This window comes from Budorcas taxicolor, chromosome 10 (assembly GCF_023091745.1).
Source record: "Budorcas taxicolor isolate Tak-1 chromosome 10, Takin1.1, whole genome shotgun sequence".
NCBI lineage: Eukaryota > Metazoa > Chordata > Mammalia > Artiodactyla > Bovidae > Budorcas > Budorcas taxicolor.
In genome coordinates, this window is record NC_068919.1 from 56,109,021 (window position 1) to 56,121,168 (window position 12,148).

Below are 12,148 nucleotides of genomic sequence, written 5' to 3' on the forward strand. Positions count from 1 at the left end.
TCCATCAGCAGGTAAGTGTGCTGCCAATTTCATACCTTTGTCCACACACATCAGATTTAAGATGATCCTTGTTAACTATGAATTAGATTGCATTAGTTTTAGTCTCAGCCCTGGTTCATCAACTTTATGTTCTTGTTTATTTATTCAATTTATGTTTATTATTATTTTCCCCACATTAATGGGAGGATGCTTTTTACTGTCATTAATGTTTCTGTATAATACTGTTAAAAATATTTATTTTGGTATGTAGCGTATAATTTGCTGTAAAGATATTTCTGCCAGTTAGTTTTTTAAATGTAGTCCAAATTTTTAAACTTCCAAAATCTTGTCTATTTTGAGTGTTTAATGAAAACGAACTTTTAATATTTTGCTCTTAGACTGAATCTTTCATCTATAATTAATGATATCAAGATGAGACAAGGCTGGGTCATCTTGAGGCCTGTCAGACATTGTGCATGGCAGTTATTTTTTCACAAAATAGAGCAAAGATATCCTCCCACAAGAAAATTTGCATCATAATTGTTGTTAGCTACTAATCCCCACACTCTGGAGTTAATAGTGCTGATGCATTGTTCAATGAGGAAACCTAAATAGACAAGCCTGAGCAAAGCCCTTGAATAGGCGACTCATTTTCATACAGATGTCTGCTTTACAATTATACTTTTCGAATTGAAATATAAAACTGGATGGGCTATTGAGCCATTTTGCTTACCTCCATCTTCTCCAAGTGTCGCCAAGCCAGACGAACTAGGTCTGAGGTCGCATTGTTGTGGAAGAATAACCTTCCAATCATGGTGGAAGTGATGCTACTACCAGACTGCTGCTACAGTGATGATGGGCCCACCACCGAAGGAATTGATCTAAATGATCCTGCTATTAAACAAGACGCGTTATTATTAGAAAGATGGATATTGGAGCCAGTTCCTCGACAGTAAGTCGACCTGAGTTTGAAGTTGTCCCTGGTAAATTAGATTTTCCATTACTTTCTATAAATTACTTTAATGATATGTCTTTGAATCCTTCTATTTATGTAGTAAAATTTACCTATTTTGTACTTCTGTGACTTCAAGTGACACTTGTAAATGTCCTCCCACACTCTTGAAAGCATATATCCTGAGTGATATATTTACCAGTTCCTTTCTAAAATTCAGTCATTTTATACTTGCTGACATTTAGATGATGCTTTTTTACTTTCTTTAGGAGTGGTGATCGATTTATTGAAGAGAAGACTCTCCTGTTGGCTGTCCGCTCATTTGTGTTTTTTTCTCAATTAAGTGCTTGGCTGAGTGTTTCTCATGGTGCTACTCCACGAAATATTCTTTACAGGTATGTCTAGGGCAGAAAAAGAACCATGCGTGTTCAGCTACAGTGGTTAACTACTGAATGGTATTTGACCTTTTAAGCAGTTTACTTCCTTCATTTCTAAATGTAAGTGGATAAAATTTACTCAAGTTTTTCTCAAAGCTCGTTAGAGAAGTTTAGATATGATACGACTCAAGATGAGTTTTGCTTCTTGGGTTAAATTTGGTGTAGAGTAGTTTTCAGAGAACTTTTAAGCTTACTTTGTAGAACCAACAATGAATTCATACCACCATTATAAATAAAGTGGAAAAACTTTCTGGGCTGCTGAATTTTCACAATGGTAAACCTACTTAATTTTTAGATCTTGAAAACTGTAAACACACAAGCTGCTGAACAGCTGTCTTAACTGTCTCTTTAGGCAGGTAGCCATGAGATAGAGAGTATGTCTAAATCACCTCACAGAAAGCATATAATTATAATAGAATTAACTGAATTCATTTATTTAGAAGCAAATGGAAAGTTCCTTTTTTCTATTTTGACAACTAATTTTGAATTACACTATTTTTTAACTTTAGTGCTTTATTACTATAATGTTCTTAAAAAGAAGATTGTCTGTATTGCAGGCATAGTCTATTTATGTTGGTTTTGTTAGAGTGACATGCATGGTAAAGTAGATTAAAATCTCAATAGTAATTAGTGCAAACAAAGGTAAGTATATGATTATTTAAAGTTTTGAAAATAATATATAATAATTATATATTTTATAATCCATTGATTCCATTTTTTTCTGTGTGATTCTAGAATCAGTGCTGCTGATGTAGACCTACAGTGGAATTTTTCACAGACTCCAATTGAACATGTGTTTCCTGTTCCCAATGTTTCTCACAATGTGGCCTTGAAAGTCAGCGTTCAGTCCTTGCCCAGACAATCTAATTATCCAGTTTTGACCTGTAGTATTCACACTAACATTGGCCTTTATGAGAAAAGAATTCAAGAACATGAACTTAAAACCCATCAGCACCGAAATTCTACAGAAGCAGATCACTGTAGTACAGACAGTTCACAACGTGTTTGCAGCAAACAAACTTGGACCATGGCACCTGAAAGCATAATATTACATGCAAAAAATGGCACAACTCCAGAATATAGTGCAGCTGTCAAAAATGTCAAGCTATATCCAGGCACTGGTAGTAAATCTGACTATGGAACATCTCAAGGCAATATTTTAGGCTTCAATAGTATAGGAGAGAAAAAGTCACATGAAACATCAGTGAGAACCTTAAAATCATTTTCAGTGGTTGATTCCAGTGACTCTAGTCGCCAGAGTTCCTGGCAGTCAGTCGGTGAGACTAATCCTTTAATAGGCTCTTTAATTCAGGAGCGGCAAGAAGTTATTGCAAGAATAGCTCAGCATCTGATTCATTGTGATCCAAGTACTTCCCATGTTTCTGGACATCCACTTAATATGCAAGAATCTAGTTCACTTAATTCAAAACTTTTCCGTGTTTCACAAGAAAATGAAAGTGTACGAAGATGTAAAGAAACATTCTCTGTCTCTTTTGGCAGTCCAGAGCTCACCTCTTCAGAAGATACCAGTGAAGGGAAGATTCGAGTAAAACCAGAAACTCCTCGAAATGACACTTGCATCTCTAATGGTCTTCATTCTCGTCAGTCTGTTGGTGAGACTAATCCTTTGATAAGCTCTTTACTCCAAGAACGGCAAGATATCATTGCAAGGATTGCTCAACACTTGGAGCATATTGATCCAATGGCATCTCACATGCCCCGGCAATCATTCAATATGCAGGACTCCAGTTCAGTTCCTTCTAAAGTATTTAAGAGTTCCTATGAAGACAAAAATTTATTGAAGAAAAACAAGGATGACACCTCTGTTTCCATTTCTAATACAAAATTTTCCTTGTTAGATGACATCAGTGAAGGGAAAAACTCAATATCTAATAAATATTTTAGTTCTTTTAATTGCAACAGTAAAGTCAAGCCTTCTTTGCAACCTCAAACAAGAAGAAATCTGTATAAGGACAATCCTAGTGAAATCCAAAGTACGTTTCAGGAGACACAGAACAAAGCTACTGGTTTAATGACCCCTTCAAATATATCTCACTGCAAAGAAAATAACTTTGATTTGACAATCAGGTTAGAAAACACATATTCTGAGTGTCAATTTAAGAAGCAAGAAATTAACGATGAGATTGATAAAGAGCATTCAAATTGTAACAGTATTGACAAACAGATTTACACAAATAAGTATAAGGACAAAATAATAAATGAAAATTATAATCCAGAATCTTTTAGCAATCACCAGTGTGATAATTCAAAAAAAAATGACTCGAAAGTAAAAGTTACTGTGTTGGAAATGTCTGGATATCTGAGTAAACATGAAAACGAGTGCTCAAATAAAGACCCAAAAAGGCCTAAGCCATGTGAACAAAACACTCAACTTAATAGTATAGAAAATTATCTTATTAAAGATAGTGAAGGTTTCAAATGCAAAAAGCTAGACCAATTAAGAAATGAACAGGATAAGAAAGAAGATCCGATTGATGAAAACTCTCAAAACTCTTCTCAGAGAAAGAATATAAAAGACTGTTTGTCCACATGTGAACGACTGAAAAATAAAGAGGTGTTGGTAAGTAATATCTAACATTTCAAATATAATCCTCAAATACTTGTTATGGTTTGAATTTTGTTTACAGAAGATCTTGTTATAAAGGCCCAAGGTGCCCATTGTCTATAGAGCAGACTATCTGGCTACAGATCTAGTATTAACATCCTTATAAATAAACTACCCACTTAAGAGCAAATGCTAGGTAAATTCTTCCTCTTGCCCTTTTTTGTTTATTTCAATACTGGGAACGGTTGCTGGAGAGTAAAAAGGAGTCAGAAATGAAACTTGTATCATTAGCTTAATGTGTTGTTTGTTAGCAACTCTGGCCCTTTACGACCAGAGTGCCCATTTTGTTATGCCTCTGCCCAGCTAAGGAATATCTAGTGAAATCACTGACCAGTGGTCAAAATACCTACATTCCAGTCCTGACAAATTTGGTCCTTGAGTGAAGCTGAATAAATCACTCACTTCTAAAACTTCCAGTCTCCTCAATTTTAAAGTAAGAATGATGAATCTCTTTTGCTTATAGTTGTGGTAATAATTGTAGATTTTTAAACATTTTTTAAACTTTTACTTTACTACATAAATCAGACATACTTAAGTTATTTCCATTTTATTTGTCCACCAAACCACTTTTTAACTTTAGAAAATTATTATTAGACTTAAATTTCCTTTGTTTCTCTAAAAAGCATTACAAATTTATATCTCAGTTATATGGAAAACTACTTAACTGCCTTGATCCAAATCTGAATGACCTTGGTTCATCTTCTTTATCAGGCAGATTAGTCTTGTTGGACATTAGAGTCTTAAAATTATGCCATGTTGCCAATTGCTGTTTTTCAACAGAAGATTTCCTCTCCTCTAACACATGGGTTTAATCAAATTTCAGTTTCCAATTTACTAAAACGTTAATTGTCACAAAAACCTACCCTGACCCTAAGAATACTAGCTTTTCATGATCCTTTCTGGTACATTATAGGGAGGCTTACTTTGACCATGGTATTTTTCAAGCCACTGTGATTAGTTTTTTTCATGTTGTTACTTTAAATATTGGAGAAGGCAATGGCAACCTACTGCAGTACTCTTGCTTGGTGAATGCCATGGATAGAAGAGCCTGGTAGGCTGCAGTCCATGGGGTCGCTAGGACTCAGACATGACTGAGTGACTTCACTTTGACTTTTCATTTTCATGCATTGGAGAAGGAAATGGCAACCCACTCCGGTGTTCTTGCCTGGAGGATCCCAGGGATGGGGGGAGCCTGGTGGGCTGCCGTCTATGGGGTCGCACAGAGTTGGACACGACTGGAGTGACTTAGCAGTACTTTAAATGTAATTATATAGCCTTTGCTATGTGCCTAGGCACTCTTATGAGTGTTTTATACATGTTGGCTTACTAAATCCTTTCGCTATGATGTGAGATTAAGTGCTGTTACTAACTAAAGTTTGCAAATGTGGACTCTAGGCCTAGAGAGGTTATATAACGTGCCCAAGGTAATAAAGCTAGGAAATGATAAAGCCAGGACCCATTAGTTCTTTCTGATTTATATTCATGTGTTTTCATGAAATTTTGATTTCAGTATAAACTTCCATAAATTCTTAAGAAATAGTCTATTTCTTATATCACTTCAAAAACATGGTACTGTGACTGTTTTAAGTATATTTTAAAATTCACATTTATATTCTTGTATCATGCACTAACTACCAAATTATACTTTCTGAGGAGGGCTCTTGCTATTGACATAGTTTCATATTTTAGAATATTGTACTAATTTTTTCTAACTATGAGAAGTTATTTTTTTCACAAATTAAAAGAATTTAATATTAGCTTACTAATGTTAGACTAAGTATAAAATACATTGACCTGACATGCTGCAGTCCATGGAGTCACAAAGAGTCGGACACAACTGGGCAACTGAACAACAAGGCGTACATTAGACGTACTTTCTTTATTTGAGTTTATTCAGCATCTAGAAAAAACTCTTAAACTCTGTTTTCTAATTAAAGTGTATATAAATGTGTGTATGTGGTCTTCTCTTGTGCCTCAGATGATAAAGAACCTGCCTGCCACTGCAGGAGATGCAAGTTCGGTCCCTGGGTTGGAAGAATACCCCAGAGAAGGAAATGGCAACCCACTCCAGTATTCTTGCCTTGAAAATCCCATGGTCAGAGGAGCCTGGCAGGCTACAGTCCATGGGGTCGCAAAAGAGTCGGACACAGCTTAGCGACTTAACAACAAATAATGAATATGTGTGTATAGATAGGTTTATAGGCCATTAACTTTACCACCAAGGATGTAATACCTCAGTACCTATTAAGACTAAATCTAAAAACAAAAAACTTAAATGTTACTATTAAAATCTAATTCTTTTCCTAGCAGAAAACTATACCATTTAGACACTCAAGTGTCTGGCAGAAACATAATTTTCATTCCTTGGATGGAACCTCAACCAGAGCCTTTCATCCTCGAACTGGATTGCCTCTTCTTTCCAGTCCTGTAAGTGTTTTTCTCTTATTTTTTTTTCTCTTATTATGTAAAATGTTTGCAAATAATTTTATCCAAATTTTAATTGAAAATTTTAAATTAAAATACTTCAAAATAAATTTTTAATGGGAAATCATTTTACCTTTTGATATACTTAATAGCTAAATGTTAATATGGAAAAAGGAAAAGTGGATAAAATGCATTTATTATGTTGTGATTATAAAATTTGTCTGAAATTCTTAATGTCTAGCATATTAATTCTTACTAAATGTAAGGAAAATAAGTGTCAAGTATATTTTTTATAAATAGATTTGTGTTATAGTACTGAGCCTTGTTGACACTACCAGCTGAATCATCTGGGATTCAGATTTGTGGCTGTCTTTGACTTAGGACCTGTATAATTAATCATCTTATTTTGAGATATAGAGGTTTCCCCTTTCTACATTTACAAATACAGATCTGAGTGTAATGGTTAACAGCTTTGTTTTGGAGTCACACCGATTATTCTCTAGCCATGTGACGTTCAGTTCAGTTCAGTCCAGTTGCTCAGTCCTGTCTGACTCTTTGCAACCTCATGAATCGCAGCATGCCAGGCCTCCCCGTCCATCACCAACTCCCGGAGTTCACTCAGACTCACATCCATCGAGTCAGTGATGCCATCCAGCCATCTCATCCTCGGGCGTCCCCTTCACCTCCTGCCCCCAATCCCTCCCGGCATCAGAGTCTTTTCCAATGAGTCAACTCTTCTCATGAGGTGGCCAAAGTACTGGAGTTTCAGCTTTAGCATTATTCCTCCCAAAGAAATCCCAGGTCTGATCTCCTTCAGAATGGACTGGTTGGATCTCCTTGCAGTCCAAGGGACTCTCAAGAGTCTTCTGCAACACCACAGTTCAAAAGCATCAATTCTTCGGCGCTCAGCCTTCTTCACAGTCCAACTCTCACATCCATACATGACCACAGGAAAAACCATAGCCTTGACTAGACAAATCTTTGTTGGCAAAGTAATGTCTCTGCTTTTCAATATGCTATCTAGGTTGGTCACAACTTTTCTTCCAAGGAGTAAGCGTCTTTTAATTTCATGGCTGCAGTCACCATCTGCAGTGATTTTGGAGCCCCCCAAAATAAAGCCTGACACTGTTTCCATGACGTTAGTTGAGAAATATTATCTCTCTGAGCCTCAGTTTCCTCATCTGTAAAAAGGGAGTGATAATGTCTGCTTTAGTGTTAGGAGGATGATTAGTATCATTCCTGACATATGGTAAGCATTTGATAGTTAGTCACTAGTGCTGCCATTTCAGTTAAACTAAAGGTAAGCTGTTATTTTGCTACTAATATAAAATAATTTTTGTTTTTATGCGAGTTTTTAAAGTAAAGGCAAAGCATATGTTTAAAAAAAATAATTTTTGAATAAGAGATCTAGATTTAAATTGTAACTAGGACCTTAGGTATTTGTTTTAGAGAAGTTGAATTCCAAACAATATAAAATAATCCCAAATATTTGACCTATCTATGAGGTGCTTTCAAAATACCCAAGTGATCAGGAAACAAACTTGCATCATGCTGGTGTAAAGACCACTACATGCAGAATTCTATTCAATATGGTGGACTGAGTTGATACAAGATCCTTCCTCTTTCCTAAACACAGAAATACTGGATAAAATATGACACAACTTCTAAATACATAATAGTATATGAGCAGGAAAGACACATTTCCAAATACTAACTAGGGGTGAATTAATTATGGCTTTCCAGAATATCTAAATCTAATATAATGCTAAGATTTAATGTTCCTGCTGGGTCAGGAGTCAGGTCTATACCAATCATAGCTGAGACCTAAAACCAAACTCCATAAAGCCAGAACAGAAGAGGATAGCCATTCTAGAAATGGGAGAGAGGAGGGGAAAAAATCACCTATTTAATTAAAAGGTACAACAGGAAGGTATAGATTAGATGGGAAAACAAGCCCCCCAAAGAATTTGGACCTAAGCCTAAATCACCCCAAGATAGGGGGCTCCAAATTTGTGCTATATATGAGAAAATATGAGATTATCCCACATCTATAACCCATGGCACCAAGGATTTATTTTCAACAATAGCTCCTGCTAAAGATGATCTCAGGGGAATTAAAATTACAAATCACCTTAAAAGAATCAACAAGAGAAAGAAGGAAGGGAATTCATATTTAGGAATCTTGTTATCAGAGCAGCATGAAAGAGAATTAAAAATAATTCTTTGTAAAATTTTCCAGGATATAAATGAAGATAAAGACAGGGAACTGAGATAACAGTACATGTGGAATTGGAAAAATAGAAATGAAAAATATAATTGAAGTGTACACATATGTGCACATACCCATATACATGAATTAAATGGTGGACTGAAATCATCTGAATAGAGATTTAATAAATAAATAGACACATGTTAAGAAAGCACCTGGAATAAAGTGCAGAAGGAAAGACAGATGGTACAGTATGAAAGTGGCCTGGAGGATAAAATGAAATGTTCAATATAAGCCTAGTAGAAATTCCAAAAGGAAGACTAGATAAAGAAAATGCAGTATTAGAAGAAATTAAAGTAGAAAATGTTCCTGAATTGAAGACATGAGAATTTGGATTGACTATTTCACATTAAGTTCTGACTCCAAAATATAGCATGGTATACTTATACAACTCTCAAAAATATTGAGATTGTTTAGACTTTCAGTATCATCTGTTTCACAAATTAGACCAATCACTCAGATACTTTAATACATATTTAACTTTAATTTTAGAGACAAATTCATCTAATCTGCATGTTGTATGTGATTTTACCTTTTAATTTACACTGGGGTCTTTGACTTTTAGAATATTTTGAGCTAGTTGGTGGTTTGTCTTAAATGTAATTTGGTATACAATAGTGATTGAAAATCCAGAATAGTATTTTTCAAAACTATTCTCTGCAAAGCCCCAGCCAGGCATCTTAGAAATGTGCACTGGGGTAAGGATAGGTAAAGGAACAGTGGAGTTGCCAGCACCCCTGGCTCCCATCACCGTTTAATTCTTTTGCCCCCTTTTATTGTAAAGCTATAAATCATTTATTTCTACCACATTCAATACAGAAGTATGTAAAGTAAAAAGTAAAAATCTTATTCTATATTAAGATTACATGTAAAACTTGATTTTAGAGAAAACTGGTTCTGATTCTTTATTTATTTATTTGACTGCACCAGGGTCTTAGTTGTGGCATGTGGGATCTAGTTCCCTGACCAAGGATCAAACCCAGGGCCCTGTATTGGGAGCCCAGAATCTTAAGACACTGGACTGACTACCAGGGAAGTCCCCAGTCTGGTTCTTAAAGAAAGTCAAAACCTAGGGAATTCCCTGGTGGTCCAGTGATTTGGACTTGGCACTTTCACTGCAGTGGCCCTGGTTAATCTCTGGTCAGGGAACTAAGATCCTGCAAGCTTCGAGGCGTGGCCAAAAAAAAAAAAAAACAGTAAAAGTGCTTTTATTAATCATTTGTTTATTTTTTAACTAGTTAATAAAATGAAGACATAGGGACAATATGTAATAAAAAGGGTGATTTTAAGTACACTATTAAGAGAGAAGTTGTATTATTTTTTAAGATATGCTTAGCTTTCATTTGAAATTTGTTTGATCAATTCAAGAAAAAAATACAGTCTTTTGAAATTCTTTTGAAACCTAACAAGTGATTATTTTAACCTTAGGTTCCTCAAAGAAAGGCACAATCAGGTTGCTTTGATCTGGATTCTTCATTCCTGCATCTGAAAAGCTTATCATCTAGAAGGTATTTATCTTAAAATTCATTTGTATATATGAAATAATATTACAGAAAATTCTAGCCTTTCATAGTAAATGATGTTGATTCTGAAAATAAAAATTTTAACAGGAATCTTATTTTTCAGTTTATCATTTTCAAGATGATTTCACACATTCAGTTATTAAAGATGAGATGCATAGCTAACTATATAATGGCATCATAATAAACAAACACTTAACATTGGTTTTAACATTTAAGTGGGTTTGTCTGCTTCTGGTCATTCACCTCCTCCTTTGTCTTATACACCTTTGCAAAACAGCCTTGGCAGTTTGTTCCATGTTGACAAATAATACTCGCATTATATTCCTTAGTCACACAATTTTGCTTTGTATTCTAGTTCTTAACTTAAAATGAAGATTGATATAGAAGACTGCATTCAGTTCAGTTCAGTCACTCAGTCATGTCCGACTCCTTCCGACCCTTTGAACTGCAGCACGCCAGGCCTCCCTGTCCATCACCAATTCCTGGAGTATACCCAAACTCATGTCCATTGAGTCGGTGATGCCATCTAACCATCTCATTCTCTGTCGTCTTCTTCTCCTCCTACCTTCAGTCTTTCCCAACATCAGGGTCTTTTCAAATGAGTCAGCTCTTCACATGAGGTGGCCAAAGTATTAGAGTTTCAGCTTCAACATCAGTCCTTCCAATGAACACCCAGGACTGATTTCCTTTAGGATGGACTGGTTGGATCTCCTTGCAGTCCAAGAAGACTACATTACACTACTATATATTTCCAGTAGATGCTTCTATGTGATATGTTAGAAATTCCACCTTGAAATCTAGGATGCTTTATATATATTCTTTATCAAATACAATAACAAAGATTATAAAATCCAGAATTTAAGATATTTCATATCTTAACATTTGATTACATTAAATTTTTATTATACTTTAAGTAAAATTGATCAGATCTTCCTAATTTAGTTTTGTACAAAAGTAAATTAGAAAACATTATTGTTAATGTGCCCATTTGCTGATTTGTTCTTTTTTAATTTTTTGTTCTGTTTTTAAATAGTCCTCAACCATGTTTAAAAATTGAAGATGATCCAGATATTCATGAAAAACCACTTCTCAGTTCTAGTGCTCCACCTGTAACAAGTCTTAGTCTCTTAGGAAATTTTGAGGTAATGTTTTTTAAAACTATTTTAAGAGTTGATGTTTCTTAACCTAGATCCATGGTGCTATATCATTTGTTTTTGAAAAGGAAATAAATAGATTATATTTTTCTAAAGCCTTGAAATCACCTTCTTTCCTTCCTTTCCTATTTTTCCTTTTTCTTTTTTCCTTTTCCCTTTCCTTTTCATGACAAGTGAAGTTGGGAGATTGTTGGCAGTGATAACGTACAGTTGGGTAGCTGGTGGGAAAAGATGGAGCACATGGGTGAAATCAGGTTGGATGGAGGTATCCGTTACTCTACCTGGAAAATAGACTTGACCACATCTTATCTGGTAAAACTGTCTCTGGGATCCAGAAGGGATTGATGATGGGCTGATAGAAGCTGATTCATCATCAAAGGAGGTTGATTTTCAAAATCAAATGATTCTTTGTACTTTATTTGCAACTTCTCTGTAAATCTTAATTTATTCTAAAATGAGATTATTTTTTAAAAGTTAAATAGTCTCTCATACATGTGCTGCTTTATTTAATGACTGTTGTACTTGAGATCAAGTATATCAAGGGTTTAGTAGTCTTCGATTAGAAAAGTCTTAAACATTGTACTTGTAAATGACATTAAAAATTTTTTTATTGAAATACAGTTGATTTACAATGTTGTATTAGATTATGCTATATAGCAAAGTGAATCAGTTGTAAATACGCATATATCTACTCTTTTTTAGATTCATTTCCCATATGGGTCATTACAGAGTATTGAGTAGAGTTCCCTGTGCAGTACAGTAGGTCCTTCTTAGTTATCTGTTT

At 34.9% G+C, this 12,148-nt stretch overlaps 1 protein-coding gene across 1 annotated transcript in view; it reads left to right on the plus strand.

Annotated features, from left to right (window-relative positions):
* The window catches only part of ATOSA (atos homolog A), an 85,914-nt gene that overhangs the window by 58,899 nt on the left and 14,867 nt on the right, over positions 1 to 12,148 (plus strand). The window contains exons 4-9 of the mRNA XM_052646631.1: positions 729 to 931; positions 1,201 to 1,326; positions 2,104 to 3,949; positions 6,302 to 6,421; positions 10,116 to 10,195; positions 11,244 to 11,352. Coding sequence (XP_052502591.1) covers positions 729 to 931; positions 1,201 to 1,326; positions 2,104 to 3,949; positions 6,302 to 6,421; positions 10,116 to 10,195; positions 11,244 to 11,352 — 2,484 coding nt within the window. The remainder of the gene's footprint in view (positions 1 to 728; positions 932 to 1,200; positions 1,327 to 2,103; positions 3,950 to 6,301; positions 6,422 to 10,115; positions 10,196 to 11,243; positions 11,353 to 12,148) is intronic.